The sequence below is a fragment of the Saccostrea cucullata genome, unplaced genomic scaffold (assembly GCF_032062105.1).
Source record: "Saccostrea cucullata isolate Sc308-1 unplaced genomic scaffold, CSIRO_AGI_Scuc_v1 ctg1443, whole genome shotgun sequence".
Lineage (NCBI taxonomy): Eukaryota > Metazoa > Mollusca > Bivalvia > Ostreida > Ostreidae > Saccostrea > Saccostrea cuccullata.
The window spans coordinates 407,276-425,677 of record NW_026930741.1 but is presented as its reverse complement, the minus strand read 5'-3'; the positions used below and the strand labels follow the sequence as shown (position 1 = coordinate 425,677).

At 34.1% G+C, this 18,402-nt stretch overlaps 3 protein-coding genes across 4 annotated transcripts; all 3 read right to left on the bottom strand.

Annotated features, from left to right (window-relative positions):
- Positions 1 to 252: 252 nt before the first annotated feature.
- On the bottom strand, positions 253 to 18,316 carry LOC134229905 (F-box/LRR-repeat protein 8-like). 2 transcript variants are annotated; one of them, XM_062711690.1, is made up of 3 exons: positions 18,054 to 18,316; positions 16,455 to 17,656; positions 253 to 285 (listed from the first exon to the last, which is right to left on the bottom strand). In XM_062711690.1, exon 2 carries the CDS (start codon positions 17,650 to 17,652, stop codon positions 16,456 to 16,458), a length of 1,197 nt encoding a protein of 398 aa, XP_062567674.1. In that variant the 5' UTR covers positions 17,653 to 17,656; positions 18,054 to 18,316; the 3' UTR covers positions 253 to 285; position 16,455. The 2 variants fall into 2 exon arrangements, with proteins under 2 accessions (XP_062567674.1, XP_062567672.1); XM_062711688.1 differs by lacking the exon at positions 253 to 285 and having other exon boundaries at positions 15,882 to 17,656.
- On the bottom strand, positions 2,453 to 3,749 carry LOC134229887 (uncharacterized). The gene is made up of 4 exons (XM_062711668.1): positions 3,557 to 3,749; positions 3,420 to 3,453; positions 3,205 to 3,301; positions 2,453 to 3,118 (listed from the first exon to the last, which is right to left on the bottom strand). Exons 1-4 carry the CDS (start codon positions 3,680 to 3,682, stop codon positions 2,839 to 2,841), a joined length of 537 nt encoding a protein of 178 aa, XP_062567652.1. The 5' UTR covers positions 3,683 to 3,749; the 3' UTR covers positions 2,453 to 2,838.
- Positions 5,608 to 11,170, bottom strand: LOC134229892 (uncharacterized). The gene is made up of 12 exons (XM_062711674.1): positions 10,924 to 11,170; positions 10,408 to 10,494; positions 9,874 to 10,257; positions 9,591 to 9,740; positions 9,108 to 9,314; positions 8,387 to 8,592; positions 8,234 to 8,302; positions 7,872 to 8,145; positions 7,600 to 7,749; positions 6,114 to 6,303; positions 5,794 to 5,978; positions 5,608 to 5,703 (listed from the first exon to the last, which is right to left on the bottom strand). Exons 1-12 carry the CDS (start codon positions 11,128 to 11,130, stop codon positions 5,608 to 5,610), a joined length of 2,205 nt encoding a protein of 734 aa, XP_062567658.1. The 5' UTR covers positions 11,131 to 11,170.
- Positions 18,317 to 18,402: the final 86 nt, after the last annotated feature.

Below are 18,402 nucleotides of genomic sequence, written 5' to 3'. Positions count from 1 at the left end.
AATAAAATATAATTTTTTGGAGGTAAGTGTCCTCTGGGAAACTAACATTGTCTAACACGTTGTAAAAATACCTGTTTCAAAGAAAAAATGTAAAAAAAAATTATTTGGTGTGCAAGAATAACTGATATAAAACAAAAATGATATATCTGCATGTATATTTCATTAAAATGTAAATAAATATTACACAACAATAATCAGATTGTAAGTAGACATACAAAATTATAAACATCTAATTAGCAAATCCTCTTTATAGATTAAGCTACAGTTATATGAAACTTCAACAACCTCAATCCCCTTCTTCCATCCTGATGTTTTGGAGGTCCGTATTTGCTCTACTCCTACTTTATAGTGTTTTATGGACCTTTGATCTTTAATACTGTTCGTTATCTCCATAAGTTAATATGAATAAAAAACAAACTACTCGGTATAAAATGTATCTACATAAAGATTATTAATAATCAAGTATTTTCATTAGTAAAAACAAGATGTGTTTGTGAAACACTGATGCCCCCGTATGGCAGGGGTTGAAATTTCTCAAATGTAAGTTAAAATCCAAGGTCAAAGTCAAAAAAAATTATAAAAAAAATGTTGATACCCAAAGAAAGGTCATCTCACAAGGAATACACTCGTGAAATATGAAAGCTTTAGTTCTAACGGTTCAAAAGATATGGTCAAGGTTAATTTTTTTTAACTGGTTCAAACTCTAAGGTCAATTTCAAATAGTAAAACCTTTTGGTATCCAAAGGAAGGTCTTGTCTCAAGGAATATACCTGTGAAATAGGAAAGCTCTAGCACTAACGGTTCAAAGGCGGATCAAACTCTGAGGTAAAATTCAAATATTTTAATACCCAATGAAAAGTTTTGTCACAATAAATACACAGGTGAATTATAAAACTCTAAGCAGTAACTATTCAGAAGTGATTGTTATGGATATTATTTTGAAATTTTTGGTAAAAGTGGGTCAACCTTCAAGGTCAAGGTCACCAGGTTCCAAAAGAAAAGTATTGTCAAAAGGAATACGCCTGTGAAATATTGAGGCCCAATCAAAAGTAATTTATCAGGTTAAAGTTTTTATGTACAAGCAGACAGACGGATGGACAGGACAAAAGCTATAGACTTCCAAATCTTCGATTACGGAGGCATAAAAATAGGGAAGACAGTTCATTTGATATGGAATGGAAATACGGAAATAAAGTAAAAAAAAAACTCAAGCATCCTGGATTTCAACAGAAAAGCGAGGTGGGTAGCTTGGAAGAGGGGTGGTTGACTCAATTTTTCCTGCTCTCTAGTGAATTATACAGTGTTGAAAAGCATTTTGTGTGGTAAAGCAGAACATTACTTAACGAGGCCCGATCTAGTAGAAAATTACAAAAACGGAATGATAAAAAAAATTAATTCTTGGAAAGATACTTGCATGTTTTATGAATAGAAAAATTAAAATGAAATTTTGTTACCTTGCCTTTATTGTAGTGAAATGGGGGCACTGTCAAGATATGGACCATTTTTCGTGTTTTTATACACAATTACATACTATAACTCTTAAATAAACAAAGAAATTTACAAATAAAAAATAATACACGATGAAATTCTTTGTTTTTCACATATATCATGCAATTTTCATTCTTCTTATAAAAAATGAAAAGAAAATTGGAGGTAGCCTTTATTGCAGTGAAAAGGGGGCATGTCAAAACACAAAATTTGGATTTATTCTATCCAACTACGTATTCTATAGGTCGCGATGGGTTTACATAACACCAACAAACAATTGCAATACTGTATTAATTTCTAAAAAATAAATAATTTTTACATTATGAAATAATTTTCTCGACATGCTTTATTTTTCTCTTAGCATGCGACGTTGTTTTACGTGGAAAAAAGGGGTAGTGGGAGCGGGGGGGGGGGGGGTGTAAAGGCGTCAAAATTGCGATTTTTTCTATCATGTAATACATACTAGAAAATTAAAATATTTCGGGGGTTCAATTTAAATGATTTATAGACTTATTAATTTTTTAAAACGGAAGATTATCCATGCATATTTAAGTCTGCAATGAAAAGAGTGTGTATAAACACTTCAACATGTTCAATGAGAAAAAAAATCGTATACTTTAAGTTGCAGTGTTTGTTTTTTAAACTCACAAATTGAAATAAAACGGGATAAAATTAATAAAAGTCTGTACCAAAAAATTGATCCCTCAAAATTAGTTAGGTTCCAAAGTTGTTTATTTATTTAAATATTTAAAAAAAAAATAATAGAAATGCAAGCTTTCAATGCATAGTCTGTAGAGCAACTAGGTAAGCAAGATCAGCGAAACATTTTAGCGCAATTTGACGTCATTTTAATTGTGACGTTATTATGTTCAATTGTGACGGCAGTCAAGGGTATTGTGACGTGCCTGAGTCGACACTGCGTTAAAACGTATGCGCAGATCAAGTAGATCGGGCCTCGTTAACTTGGACCTGCAAAAACCTGACCATCGTGGTGAAATATTAAAAAAATCCTAAAATTTTACAATCAGCTCAACATGAAGGAAACATCAGTCAAAAGTTTTGATTACAGAAAAAAATCTTCTGACACATTAGGGATTGAGTTTACTAATAACCCGATAACAGGTGTCTGCTCAAATCCTTGTCTGGCGTCAGATAACCTGCTTCAACACGGATGAGACGTCCCCAGCTTAAGATGTTTTTTATGAGTGCATGATGTATAAGAACCTGTTGTGAAAAAGTTGGGATCGATTCGATGAAATATCCTTTTCAATAGAACCATGAAGTTAAAGGTTGTATTGTAATGGGTTCATAGGAAAATGTCCAAAAAATGTCTACAGCAATCGAGGATTGTCAGTCAAAGGACTCAATAGTTAAAGAATTATGTTCATTGAGATTCATGCAGTGGCCAAGAGGTGGAATGGTGACTTTGGGAGATCTAGAAGAACTGGGAGTCAAAAAGACATGAACATTTGGTAAACCACTCACTTCAGACTTCTCACTTAACTCTGAAACAACTTTTGTATGATATAAATCATTTTGAATCTTTTCTGAAAACATGGTTTCATCTTTCGGAATGGGAAGGTTAGGATCCCTCGACACGTTGATTGTAGAAACGACCGATTTTCTATACCTGGAAAAAATAATATATCGTTAAAGTAGTTGTTTAATACAATTCAAAGAATAATTCATATCTAAGTAAAAAATACTTGATCATACCGATTCGATTTTTTCAAAACAACTATAATTGTCGTTATAATGACAACCACAAGCAATCCCGTTGTGGCACCAACCATCAGCAAAAGTTTATTGGCGTCTGTGAAAATTCAAATATATTATACGAATCACACATATCTGAAAGTGACAGATTCGTATCTGAGGATAGACGATTTATTTTGAAAATTCCTTAATTGTAAAATACAAGTTTTACATACTGGTGTCAGTCGAGGAATCCGTAGTCATTTGATTCTGGTACAAATTAAAAAAAACCCAGAATATTTCAGACATTTCACAATAAAAAAAAATATCTAAAATTCCATTAACTACACTTTCATAACGTTTTTGTACTCACAAAAGAACTGCAAACAAGCGTTTGAGCGTCACATTTGTTAACCTGTCCATCAAATATTAACATGGTCACGTGACTGCTGTACGTTTTCCCGTCATAGCTGAGTGAGATATTCCATCCGTACACCATTGAGTTTACACCTGCTGCTCTTCTTCGGTGCAGTGACCCAGGAGGTTTGGGTATTTCAGCGGATATCTTATTGAAACTTGAAACTTGTTTATTTAATTAAACGCCTATTTTTACATAAAACGTATTCAATGGCGTTGTACATTAAGAAAATAAAAGATATTTACATATATACATAAATTATACATATTCATAAAGTCCTTTTTTTTTACACATAATACTACATACATACGAAAAATTAAAACAAGGAATTGAAGTCTCTGAAGAAGTAATTTTTTAATTTGTTTTTGAAAATGTCAATTGATCCTGAGTTTTGAACACTGGTTGGCAGTTCATTCCACAGTTTGGGGCCGATGGTACTAAAACTTCTGTCACTAAAGGTTTTTCTCTTATTAAATGGAACATTATAATGACTTTCAGAATTTCTTGAAGAGCGTAAATTGACATTTGATGTTTTTTTCGTTAACAGTTCTTTTAAATACTATGCTTGGCCAACAGAACAATTGTACATGAATGTTAGAATTTTAAAAGATATTCTGCATTTGATTGGTAGCCAATGAAGATCATAAAGGGCTTTCTTAGAACTGTCATATTTTTTGCGGTTCAAAACTAGTTTTGCGCACATATTTTGAATTCTTTGCATTTTGATGATTTCTCCTTGCGATATACCATATAGAATCACATTGCAATAGTCCAAATGGGATATAACTAAAGATAAAACTAAGACTTCTGTTGCTTCGGTCGTTAAATATTTTCGAATACATTTGATTTTTTGGTAATTAAACATAGCTGTGCGGCATTTTTTGTTGACATGATCTTTAAAATTTAAGTTCTCGTCCAGAAAAGCACCTAAATATCGTATACATTTAACAGATTCTGATCTCATTTTCGTTAATGTTTATAGATTTTGTTGTACATTTTTCTAGTTGCCGTTTGCTTCCAAAGAGGATGAATTCTGTTTTTGATGAATTCATTTTAAGCTTGTTTGCATTCATCCAATTGTTAATATCGATAGCACATTCCTCTAGCTCGCGAATGGCGTTAATTTCATTGCGTTTTGACGTTGGGTTAAACCGTTTATTTGCGGTATGGTCGTCTGCAAAGCTATACACCGATATGGTTGAAGGAATGACATCAAATAAGGTCCCTGCGTATGTTAAATAAAGCCAGGGTCCCAGGCAGCTGCCCTGAGGAACGCTGCACTGCAGTTGACGTACCGATGATGTCACGGAGTTAACGCACACCGTGCAGCCACGAGGCCGCAGATAAGAATCTATCCACTTTAATGCCGAACCACATATTCCATACTGTTTTTGAAGTACATTCAGCAAAATTTCGTGATCTACCACACAAATGCAGCACTTAGATCTATTGCAATTAAAGCAGTAACTTCTTGTTTTTCCATCGCGTCAAGAAGGTCATTTACAAGTCGTAGTAGAGCTGTTTCGCATGAATGAAAACGTCTGTATGCAGACTGATTTTTGGGGAGTAGATCATATTTTTCCACGTGCACATTGAGTCTATAAAGAGCTGATTTTTCGATGAGTTTAGAGAGAAACGACAGGTTGCTAACAGGTCTGTAATTTACAACTCGAGTTCCAATCCTACTTTCTTTAACAGGGGTCAAACAATCGCCTGCTTCCAAGTTGAGGGAAATACACCATGCTTCAATGAAAGGTTTACAATTTTTGTAATGTTTTATAAAAGTTCGTTTAGAAAAGATTTTAGAATATTGGTAGGTAGAATGTCCAATTCACAAGATTTGGTTTGTAATTCCATGATCAAATTTGTTACTTCAGCTTGGGAAAGTTCCTGAAATTCGCTAAGTAAGGGTACGTTTTTATGTTTTGGTTCAAAATTTTCGAACGTTTTCAATGATTTTCTAATTTTGTCTATTTTGTCCATGAAAAAGTCGGCGAATTTTTCTGCTAAATCTTTGTCGCTTTTTTTATCTTATTGTAGTGATAGTAAGTTGTGCTTTCTATTTTAAAGTGATTTGTTGTATGGATCACATTATTCTTCACCTTTTAATAGATAAGGCATGTAAATTATACGTACATAATGAAAAAAAACATGTATTCCTGGACATGTACTCCATTTCTTGATATTCTTACCTGAAAGTATTCAAACTTAGCTGTGACATTTTCAACATCGAAAAATCCAAAGATGTTTGTTTTAAGACATTCCCTGGAACTGATATCACACAATCCATTTGAAGGTAGAAGAAAATCTTTTGGGGGAATAGAGAGCTTTCCAGAACAATCGGAACCAAGAAAACCATCAAAACACGAACAAGTGGCTAAAAGAACAAAAACTAAAATTACATTAAACGTGATACTATTTTATTTCTTCATAAAATGAAATTTAGTCAGGGAGATGAAAAGAAATAATCAAGTATATTTCAAGACTTTGTATCATTCAGCAAGTAATCTACCATTTACGCAAACTCCATTTTCAGAACAATTGCCAGGACATAAAAATGATGAGACGTAATCAAAGAGTGTCACTCCATTGGTATCAGACGATTGAATCTCATAAAAAGCTTCGTTTCTCGTTGCTTCTGTCAAACAAGCGCCTTTCAATGTGGCTAATGTATCTTCTATGAAAGTCTTATTTCCAGAAATCTAAATTATGATAAAATAAGATTTTCTCTGAAAAAAATGCTCGTTATTCGTTAAACAAGAGGCCCATGGGCAACATCGCTCACCTGAGAAGCTTTGTCCATTCTGTTCTTTACCAGATTTCCCCCTTGTAATACATAATGCATCCCCACTTTACCCCACTGATCATAATTCAGACATTTTGAAATCTACACTACCCCAGGATCCTTCCATGTGCACATAAGTTTCAGCTTTTCTGGCCCAGTGGTTCCTGAGAAGAAGATTTTCAAAGATTTTTCCTATATATTTCTATGTAAAACTTTGATTCTCCATTGTGGCCCCGCCCTTTCCCTGGGGGTCATGATTTGAACAATTTAGAATCTACACTACCCCAGGATGCTTCTACATAAGTTTCAGCTTTTCTGACCCAGTGGTTCTTGAGAAGAAGATTTTCAAAGATTTTTCCTATATATTTCTATGTATAACTTTGATTCCCCATTGTGGCCCCATCCTTCCCCAGGGGGTCATGATTTGAACAATTTAGAATCTACACTACCCCAGAATGCTTCTACATAAGTTTCAGCTTTTCATGTGCACATAAGTTTCAGCTTTTCTAGCCCAGTGGTTCTTGAGAAGAAGATTTTCAAAGATTTTTCCTATATATTTCTATGTAAAACTTTGATTCTCCATTGTGGCCCCGCCCTTTCCCCGGGGGTCATGATTTGAACAATTTAGAATCTACACTACCCCAGGATGCTTCCACATAAGTTTCAGCTTTTCTGACCCAGTGGTTCTTGAGAAGAAGATTTTCAAAGATTTTTCCTATATATTTCTATGTATAACTTTGATTCCCCATTGTGACCCCGCCATTCCCCAGGGGGTCATGATTTGAACAATTTAGAATCTACACTACCCCAGGATGCTTCTACATAAGTTTCAGCTTTTCTGGCCCAGTGGTTCTTGAGAAGAAGATTTTCAAAGATTTTTCCCTATTTATGTCTATATAAAACTTTGATTCTCCCCTTGTGAGGGGACTTGGCCCTTTATTTAAACAATTTAAATTCCCTTTCACCCAAGGATGCTTTGTACCAAGTTTGGTCAAATTGGCCCAGTGGTTCTTGAGAAGAAGATTTTCGAAAATGTTTCCTATATATCTACTATATAAAACTTTGACGGACCCAAAATGTGATCAGAAAAGCTCACTTGAGCCTTCGGTTCAGGTGAGCTAAAAAACATTCTCTCATATTTAAACCTAAAATTTCAAAATAAATCAAACCACAAATCTTAAACTGTTTTTATTAAGTATATTGCATATAATACCTTAATATCTGCGACACATTCATCAATAAAGGGTACTTTGCTGATGTTGACCAGTTGGTCACAAACATCTACAGCTGGGTCATGGTCAAATCGTTTCGTACAGAATTCTCTTGCCGATGTTTCATCCCAGCCATTCATCCACTGTGCAGCCTTAAATATATTAATAATTCATACAATAATATGTCTTTTCCCTAATATTCTGATTTGTTAAATATATGTATAAAACCTAATGTTTCGTGTTGTAGATGCAGATGTTGTACATGGAATTCTACCTCAATAACAGCTGATTCGTTGTAGTCCGTATCATATGTTAATTCACTCTCTATATCCACATCATCTGTATCTTCTGTTGACCTCATGCGATCAAATGAACTGGAACATGAATCTAAGACCAGAGTGGAGTTACCATCCTCGCATAATTGACTTGGTGACGTCATGTTACAATGAACTGTGTTTGGTAAGGAAAACTGATATGTATCAATTGGCCCTCTCTGTGCGCATGTGCAGTATGTATCACCAGGTTCTGGTTGAACGCCACCATTATACCTTAAATTTCAAAAAAATGAACAGGCTTATTCAATAGTAAAACAGGTTATTTTTCCTTTTAAATTTAATACCACCATTAAATACATACATCCATGATGTGTCCTGATAATATGACGATAGCTTCGAAAATAGGCTAACACCAGAATCCATTGAAATTCTGTAAAAGAGATACGCCCCTGTAATCTTCTGAGTGAAAATATAAGAAAACAATTCAGATCAATGTAATAGTTATGTGTACTACCTCCATGACAGTGCAAATGTGGTAGAGTCAGTGGGGCTGTTGCCGCCTTTCAAGATGAAGTCATCAGATGTATCGCCATTAGTTAATCCACACAAACCTAGGGAAGACTCGATGTCTGACACAGAAGCCCGGATCTTCACACTCCCGATAAAGTTATTCCATGACGAGATGAAGAAGGAGACTTGTGTTCCAGATGGAAAGGTTACCTTTAGGGTAACAAAGATAATAAAATCAAATATTTGGTTGAACAGAAAAGCAAATTCGTTTCGTATATACATCGGGATCTATAACCGCCTACCTCAAAATATGAACTTGTTGTAAGAATGAAATATGTTGAGATAATGAGCAGTTTTAAACAATACAAGATAGGAGCAGAACAAACACGGACCTCCAAAACATCAAAGGTAAAATCAGGTGCCATGGAGGAGTGAGGAATTCGTTCAGTTACATATTTGAATAACATTTTCGAAATATAGAGATGAAGAAATTAAAGTAATCAAGCTCAAAATCATTAAAAAGTACAAACAAGTGTAGATGTATTTTAAGCAAGATGAAATCGTACAACTTTGGTAACTTTAAAAATAATTGATTAAAGGATTTCAACTGACGATGAGCAGGTAGAATTTCAACCAAATTCGACAAAATCCTTATATAATCCATAACATAGTCAGAAGACTTTTTATAGGCTGGATAAAGATATTATTATTATCACTGTACTTACTGTGTAATGCTTTCCAGATTTCACAATTTGGAGATCAGCAGCTTTGCAAAGGCGTTCTTCTTCATATGGAATTGATAGTATTTTGGTATTATGTAACGAAACTATTTCACAAGTCCTGACGATGTAGTAGCTAAACCTATTTCTGACTGCTACTCCACAGTTACAGGTTGCACGCCTTGGGACACATTCAGAATAAATAACATGGACCTAAAGAAATATAGATCGCATCCTTTTTTATTGGGTCCATTAAATTAAAAGCAAATACAGACAGACGGACAGACGGACGGACGACGGACAAAATACTTTATATAACGGTATTCTGCTTAAAAAACGATAAATTATTGATGATAATACTCTTACTTGCGTTACAGATATCATAAGCGATTTTAATTTTTCTAGAAACAACATATAATCGTACTTTACTATTTTAAAAATAAAATTAGCTATAAAATTAGTGTTCGCTATAAATTTTGTAAACTTCACCGTATATGGTAATGTTTTGTGCTGATATAAAACAAATGTTCCAGTTCTCTGGTTTTCCCAGCGCCGCCCATCGAATGTCGTCATATGTGGGTCGTTTGATGATATACATTGACTACCAGTGACCAAAATGTCGCGGTCACCCACTTTAACCTACAAGAAATTTAAAATTCCCAATGTTACCGATAAAAGATTATTATGCTAGACAACATACTTAAAATGTAAAAGCAAGTCAGCATGAAAAATGGAAAAAAAGGCCCATGTATAAATGAAAGAAAAATGGTACTTTAATTCCTCCAATACTGAGATTTTTCCAGATTCCCAGTGGATCCATTGGGTTTCTTGTTGACGCTATGTGTAGATACGTAGTCCTGTCGTTGTAGTTAATCATGCCATCTACATAACCCGTCACATTGATATAAACACTTCTGTTGCCCCAGTCCCTAAAGTTAAACGTCACCCCACAGGGCTGATTTGTCAGGGCTATCCCATTACTAGCCATCCCATTCTTGCAGCTGTCCTCTGATGGCGTCCACACAAAGAAGTAATACGTACAAAAGGCTTCTCGCATTTCTTCACTTAAAGACAGAGGACAACTGAACGGTATAGTACTGGTGAGTTTAATTCGTGATGTAACTCCCTCAACAACGTAGTATTCTGTTTGTTCTGGCTAACATGTAAAAGAGAAATTTTAATTTTTTTTTTAGGAAACGTTTTGCATAAATGATTAATGGTACAATGGTACATAATTTGAAAAAATGTAAAGGAAAATATTCGCCAAAATATGACAGATAAAATGCAAATAATATTGCAAGTGTACCGTAATTCCAGCAAAAAATGTCGGACTCCTTTGCACTGAACCGGACACAGATGCTGATGGGTCGTATGCTCGTACGGCACAGTCGATCTAAGGAATAAAAGAGTGAGCATTTCAATGGAACTTTATAACGTTTATTATTTAAATGATCTCTAACTACTGTTACATCGGTCACTTGAATGTAAAAATTGGCTTTTCATACGATCGGTAAGGCCTTTGTTTTTACTGGAGATGATTAAGGGATGATTATGGAATTTTCCGTCTACTTGATAAATACAAGCCGGATGTGAGCGTTCAACAGGGATGTTTTCTCCCTCTAAGCACCTGGTTCCACCTCTGGATTTTCCGTTTAATTCTCTGTTTGTTTTGGTTATAGATTCTTTTTTTGAAATCGATCTTTGTTTTTTTAAATTCACATTTTCATGACATTTTATTCATCGAAATAATAATCATAAGAGCAATTCAACAGAAACTCTCAGCGCTTTCTTGAAGAATTTTCAAAATATTAAGATAAATTACCTCAAAATTCAGCGAATAGTTTCCTGTCCAGTAAGATGGTCTCAAAGCAGTAGAATTCAGATCAGAAAAAGATACATTGTATGATGCTGTCCACGTCAGTTCATCACCGTTGATAAACCATAACACGTCATAAATGATGTCACCTGCTAGAGGTTGAAATATACATAAAAACACGGGCTCCAAGAAAACGCCGTTCTTTGATTCCATTAAGACTGGTTTAACCACTGGAAATGTTTTCAAAAGGCTATCTGTAAATTTTAATTATAAAAAAAATTAAAGATTTCTTTTGAGACAGGGAGGGAGAGAAAGAGACTTTTCATACTTGTGTCAATTTCAGTTCGACTTTTACTTATTTTTAGCGCATAAAAAGGATACTTATTAATACAATTTTATTTTAAATAAAAATGTCTGTAAATGTGCAGTTAAGTTTATTTTCGTGTATTATTTTATCTGACCATATGTCTGTGTGTTAATACAATTCTCTGTTATCTTTGGACTTTCAGTAAGGCGTGGCATTCTTGACGTCACATAATAAGCTTCTGAAAACACAGTGTCTCGTCACTGTTGAAACATACATGGGATAGAAATTCGGGCGAATGTCAAGGAGTGTAGCAATGATCAAATGACAGCGTTTTGTGCGGCAAAGAGGTGGGTCTGAACGTTGTTAACCACAATTTTAAGTTCCTGATGTTTCTGAATTTCTTTACCAATGAGAATCTATGTCGCCATTTGAGAGACGCTAATTATTTAGCCCGAGAATGCCATGCCTTTCTGAAAGTCCAAGGATGACTGAGAATTGTACTAGGATGTGTTGGGGTATGTATGCGTATGAGTAGATATGATGGTGTATGTTTGTTTGGTAGACAGAGAGAGGGAGGTCTTACCTATACTTGATTCAGAGGTAGTTTGACTTTCAGATGTTTCTGCCACAGCTTAAAAGTAGAAAACGAAAATATCTTCGTAAATATGAACTTGATTTTACACAAAAAGGTGTTTATTGTATATCAAGAAAACTGAAATATTACCCAAGCAGAAATCAGCATTCTCTTTCTTCATATAATATTCCATATTGAAAAAAGTATAAAGGTAAAAGGTTCCACAGTTAAATATCCCTAGTAGACCAGATGGATGTAAATCAACCAATTTCTTTTTATTTGGAGTAGGCATTGTATCTAGAGAAGAAAAATAGAACATTTAATTAAGGTTTGAAATTTCTCCCGACACTATATCCAAGTCCTAGCTCTCTCGAATGGCTGTGGTTAAGGTCAACATCAGTCAAGAAAAAAAATTACCCTTTAAAGATTCTTCGTTGCTTAACGACCCAGACTTCCGAGTAAAGGTCTAAATTTGAATCCCTTCACCGGCCTACGGTTACGTTTCTTATGATGCAGAACGTAAAGATGAAACATATGGAGAGAACGAATAGTATTCAAGATCAAAAGTTCATAGAACAATATAAAATAGGAGCAGAGCAAACACGGACCTCCGAAACATCAGAGGTGGGATCAAGTGCCACGGAGGAGTGAGCATTCACTTCCGAACGATCACACCCGCCGTGTGCTCCTTGTCATGATTGGGAAATAACGGAAAAATCCGTCGTCAATGCAGTCTATAAATATTGGACTAACAATTAGTATGAAAAACGTCAGTCAGCATGTAACTCCATGACAAATTGTATTTGCTGACAAGGTCATTGTATCGACCACAGAATGATGACTTTAAACGAGACTGCTGAAATTCTTGTTTCATCAACATGTTTGTCAATAATTTACCTCGTTTTAGAAATTGTTCACACGTAGAGCATGCTCTTGTTTATCGAATCAACTGAGACATATAAACTGCGTATACAGGTGATGAAGGTATATTGCTGACGTAGAACCAATTTTCTCAAAATATACCTGGGGTAGTTATAATAAAGCGCCTTATAACATACGTTGTTGTTTCAAGCATTGAATTATGAATCAGTCAATCAATCAATCAATAATCATAATCAATCAATCAAGCAATCAATATTCACATACTTACCGTTGATATATAGCGATCCAGGACAGGAACACGGATTTGTTGACAACAACACAGAACTTCCGTTGGATGATACCAATTTAAGATCATAAGTTATATACACACGATAAATAGCTTTAATATCCTCCATTGTAAGACAGGCCTTGTTTTCAGGAACCACGTACTTTGTAAAAGTGTGACAACTTGATTCGCCAATGAAAACACCTGAAATAAAAAAATACTTTGATCATAAGAAATTCCCGTATACATTAGATGTTGCAAATATACAGGAATGCTCACTCCTCCATGGCACCAGATCCCACCTCTGATGTTTTGGAGGTCCGTATTTGCTCGCTCCTATTTTTTGTATTGTTTTATGGACTTTTGATCTTGAATACTGTTCGTTATCTCCATATGTTTCATGGCTTCATATAATAAATAACCAATTTGATTGGAACTCGTTTTGTTCTTTTATTTTAATGTCTCATAAAGGAAGATTCGGGGTACATATGATTTAGTCCTGGCCGCCCGTATATCTGTTTGTTAATCTGTTTGTCCGCAAAAGATATTTTTTCGGAGGTACACATGTACCAACATTTTTTTTATCTTAACGTTTTACTATCTTTTACTAAATGCTAATAAAAATCTTGGCCATACATGTAATTTGAACGGTTAATGCTTAGTTTACATTTATAATCCTTCCCATAAGACGATTCTATTATTTTTTTTTATCTTTTGACCTTGATCATGATATTGACCTATTTAAAAAAATCAACTAACCTTGACCATAACTTGTGAACGGTTGGTGCTAGAGCTTTCCTATATCTTAGGTTTGATTTTTGTGACAATATTTTTCTCTCAATACCATCATTTTTTATTTTTTTGACCTAGGAATCTGACTTGTCTTAAAAAAAGTCTTGAACCTTCGTCATGGGGGCATTAGTATTTTTCAAACACATCCCAAATAAATACTAAACTTTTACGCTATCAAATATTAAGTATTTTTATTACTTTTTGCACGCGCATGCAAACTTTTACATTACAACACAAATCTTCAATATGTGAAGGGTAAGTATCAGAATCCAACAGACATTTATAGCCTTGTTGTTCTGTTCACTGATATATTTTTGTGATAAGAATTTTGTCCAATGATTGGCTGGGAGTTAATATTCTAAACACGAATATGGTTCATAAAATATCTTAATTATCAACCTGCGCAGGTATTGTTTGAGCATGCAAACAATACGCTAGAATTCATTTAAATACCTTTGGTTTATAATTATCAAATGTAATAAAAGAATGACCTTTGAAGACATTCTTTCTTCAGCTTTAAGTTGGAGACCTTAGGACAAGGAAGTTTATGAGAATAATTTTATTCTTAAGTCTGAAATTAATGTACAAAATTCAAAAATCTTAAATATCTTAATAAGTAAAATAATTATGATTAATTATTACATGTAATTAATAACTATTATTTATTCAAAATATAATTCGTACTTAAAAATAGAATTTCAAGTTCTTTCAAGGTATGCCATTATACTAGTTATTCTAAATTTGTTAGCAAATGAAATCTGTTATAAGGCTAGTCGAATATTGAATAACGTTTACTTTGATTATTATATATTATGTTTTTCTGTGTTATTTCATTTTAAGCTGAAACCCATGTATGTAAATATGTTTGGTATAATATATATGTAGGGAGAGGGCGTAATAAGTTTTTATAACTTTTGCCCAATCCCAATTGTAAAGTATATACAATAAAATATGTTCAAATCAATAACGTTTTTCGTCCACATATTAGGCCATTATTTACAAGAATTTTATTTTAAGAATCTTACAGTCTTACAGTTTTGAAAAAACAGAAACAAATTGATTTTAAGAACTGAAATAATTTCGTAGTTCGATGTAAAATAATCCATAAAAGTATAAAGATATATTTTCATGTATAAAAAATTCAGAAATTTGAAGAAATAAGGATAAAAGTTTGTTAAAAAAGACTCACCATTCGTTGATTTAAATAATACAATCAACAAGAACAGTAAAAAATGACGTGACAGAAACTTCAAATGTCCAATGTTTGCGTAGTATTCCATCTTATATGTGAATTTTACTTAAAAAAATAAAACAAAACCACACTGTATGGTCCAGGGAGGCAAAGTTGTTCTTTTTAGTATTTGAAAATCATATTTTACAAAATAACTCCAATAGCTCGTTAGTCCTCTATGATGTTTTTCTTACGCCTAGTCATTTCCCGTTATATTTTTAAAACTAATATTTAAAATCAACTCTCTGGGCCAGTTCCTTTAACAAGTAATGAACTTCACACGCTATTTCTAGAAAAATTGGATTTCTACACACATAATTATACAATTTTACACTTCAATAGCATTCATTTCAGTGTACTTATATGATATTTTTTGTACGATTTTTAGTCACATATAGTAAATTTTCAGTTCATATTACTAAATGGGTCGTTTGACGGACTTGTTTCGTGGTAACTGATAGACCTTGCTTTTTGTACTGGATTTGACTACGGAATGTCTCTTTGATCATTCATAGGGTACATTTGTCCCAGGGTGATGTATAGTGATGCATTGATAAATTTAATTTCGACATATCATCCTTATTGTTTTGCATAAATTTAAAGATAATCAGTTGTTGAGAAGAAGGTTTCTAAGCAATCACTACTTTATTTATTTCCCGAGTAATCTCTCCTTGTTTTAGGGTAACATTGCTATTTTTTGGACAAATGAAAGTCTTTGAGCAAAGAATACTCTGTTATAAATGACAAAAATTAGCCAATGGGTTCTTGAGATATGGCCCTTATTTCAAAAAGTTGACTCACACTGCATAGATGGCCATAGCATTAGTTCTTTGAAGAGCTCATCAAAATGATTCACATAATTGTACATTTTTTTCATTTTCTCAAATTTCATCAAAGTCCAATGCCGTAGTTTATTTATCTTTATTCCATAATTGATCAAATTATCTTCTTATACGACTAAGAGATCTAAGGTTCTTAAAAGCAGCAAATAATAAACATAGTCAGTCCAAATCACAACCACTAAATAAGCATTGAATATTTCCATTTGGTTCATTCCAAATAATAACTGATCAGTCTTGACCAATGTAACATCATTTCAACATTATCTACAATTTGAGGAATTTGGCACTGTATTACAGAGGTCAGAACTGAAAAAAATATTCAACAAAATATTGGATGTTAAGTTAGTGTCTTCTGGTGGAAAACTTAAATTGTACAATATATTGTAAAAATATCTTTCAAAATAAAAAAAGGTAGCTCTATATTCTTCTCTAAAGTACAAGACTAGCTGATAATAAACAAGTATGATATTATATACTAGTATCTGCATGTATATTTCATTAAAAAAAATGTAAATAAATATCATTAAACAATAATCAGGTTGTAAGTAGACATAAAATTTATTTATAAACATCCAATAAGCAAATCCTATCTATATAGATTAAGCTACAGATATATGAAATAAACTTAAACAGCGTTTAACAACCTCAGTCCCCTTCTTCCAACCCAACAACCCAAGGTTCTGCCTGAGGCTTCCACTTCAAGATATAAGTTCCATCTTCTTTCATTTTTGGCCTCAGTGCCAGAACTTCCTCTACTACCTCTTTCTTCAGTACACAGTACACAATCAGAGTGTGTAGCTTGTGACAGTTCCTGGCCAGGTTGACGAGGGCTGTCCCCAGCTCTGGGGAATTCCTTGTTTGTAGAACCACCACCTCCAGTGTGTTCTTATAATAGGACGTAGCCTGGTTAACCTCCTCGTAAATCATAGTAAAGGTCTGCAGATTCAGAACATGGACGGGGATTTCTGGTTTCATGATCTGGGAGACCCGATGCAGTGGACAGGTGTGGTCAAAAGACAGCATCACTTTCAGTTCAGGTAACTTCCTCACCAGCTGTTGCCATGCCTCAGAGGTTAGGTCACTCCCATATTTCTGTTCTCTTCGACAAGAAATTCCAAGTTCTTCCAGTGGAGCTCTTCTGTCTTCTGCCAGGGCCACCAAAGTCTCGTCAGACATACTGCAGTGGAACAAAAACAGCTTTTTCAGCTTCCTGCATTTTCTGACTAATTGCAGTATGGAATCTGGCGATACTTTGCACACTAAGACTTTGTTTAAAATGTTTAGACTCTCCAGGTTTGGATGGTTGGAGGACAATAGGTTAATCACCTCATCATTAAAAGGAACTGGCATTCCATTGAGGTCAACATTGACTAAAGACGTTGAAGCTGCTTCAATGTCTTCAGGATTGCACCCAAATAATTTTTTAAGAGATTGCACAAATTCAGCACCAGCATAAAATAGAGGATTCTCACCCGTAAAGTAGATTTTTATGGAAGAGAGTTTCCTGTTGGGAAAATTAGCAATGCCATTCAAAATATCACAGGCAGCTGATCTGCATTTTGGTTTACTTTGATCAATTTTCATCAGAACATTCTTTAAATGGCTACCATGCATTTCCAGGCACTTCTTGTGTCTACTGATCTGCTTATCACTGTCATCTTGAATGAGAAAAATAAAGTCTGCCCACAGCACAGGGAAATGGAAGCAGTCATTCCAAGACTTACACACAAAGGATGCCTGGAATTTGTCATGGAGGCTCAGGTAAGAAAATATTTTGACAATAATATGGTCAGGTAGAGAACTCCAGGACAGGAAATTTTCCTCCTCTGTGTCCCCCATCATTAACCTGAAAATAAAAAATTATAAATTTATGAAAAAAAAGCTACTTTGACAAAAATATTCTGTTTATGGGCCACATCTGAGTCGCAATAAGTGCTTAGTATCACGAAACAGTTTCAACACTGCTGAAATTCCCCATGAGTCGAATACAGGTATGAATTTGTAGTCCTGCATTTTTAAGCTGTGGTGTTTAAACATTAGGGGGAAAATGAAGACATTAAAAAAAACAAAGTAATAAACAAGCTTATAACACAAACTGTCATTTTTCCCAAATTTGCAAAATAATAATTATGTTAGTCTAGAGTAAGGTCGAGTAGCTTAAATTAAGCAATTAAGCAATATTTGTTGAAACCCTGATCAGTAAACTATAATTCATATGAACAAACAACAAAGACCCTACCTACCTATAATTATTTTACAGCTCGGTTTACCCTTACTGGCTAAGGTAGGCTATAAAGCAGCAGCTGACATTCTTAGACCGAGAGCTGGCAAAGGCTTCCCTCCACCAGGACCTGTCCACTATGTCGTTTAATGGATGTCTCTTTAAGTGTACCTCTCTATACTATAAAAGAGGTGATTTGTAGTATATAAGGTCATATCTCGTTTGTCATTTACAAAATTAGATCTGGGCACCTACGATTAGTCAGCCTGCTCATATTTACCTTGAAAGGAAAAAATATAAACAATGGAACTCTTCAATGTTTGAAGATAAAAATAACCGTATCTTGTTTCACTTTCACATTTACCTCAGGC

Coding starts and splice junctions, on each gene's coding strand:
- LOC134229892 (XM_062711674.1), bottom strand. CDS start 11,130: ATGGAATCAAAGAACGGCGTTTTCTTGGAGCCCGTGTTTTTATGTATA. Junction 10,495..10,923: donor ACTATTCGCTGAATTTTGAG/GTAATTTATCTT, acceptor TTTATTCCTTAG/ATCGACTGTGCCGTACGAGC. Junction 9,315..9,590: donor ACAAAACATTACCATATACG/GTGAAGTTTACA, acceptor ATATTTCTTTAG/GTCCATGTTATTTATTCTGA.
- LOC134229905 (XM_062711690.1), bottom strand. CDS start 17,652: ATGATGGGGGACACAGAGGAGGAAAATTTCCTGTCCTGGAGTTCTCTA.
- LOC134229887 (XM_062711668.1), bottom strand. CDS start 3,682: ATGGTGTACGGATGGAATATCTCACTCAGCTATGACGGGAAAACGTAC. Junction 3,302..3,419: donor GGATTCCTCGACTGACACCA/GTATGTAAAACT, acceptor GAATTTTCACAG/ACGCCAATAAACTTTTGCTG. Junction 3,119..3,204: donor GTTTTGAAAAAATCGAATCG/GTATGATCAAGT, acceptor TATTTTTTCCAG/GTATAGAAAATCGGTCGTTT.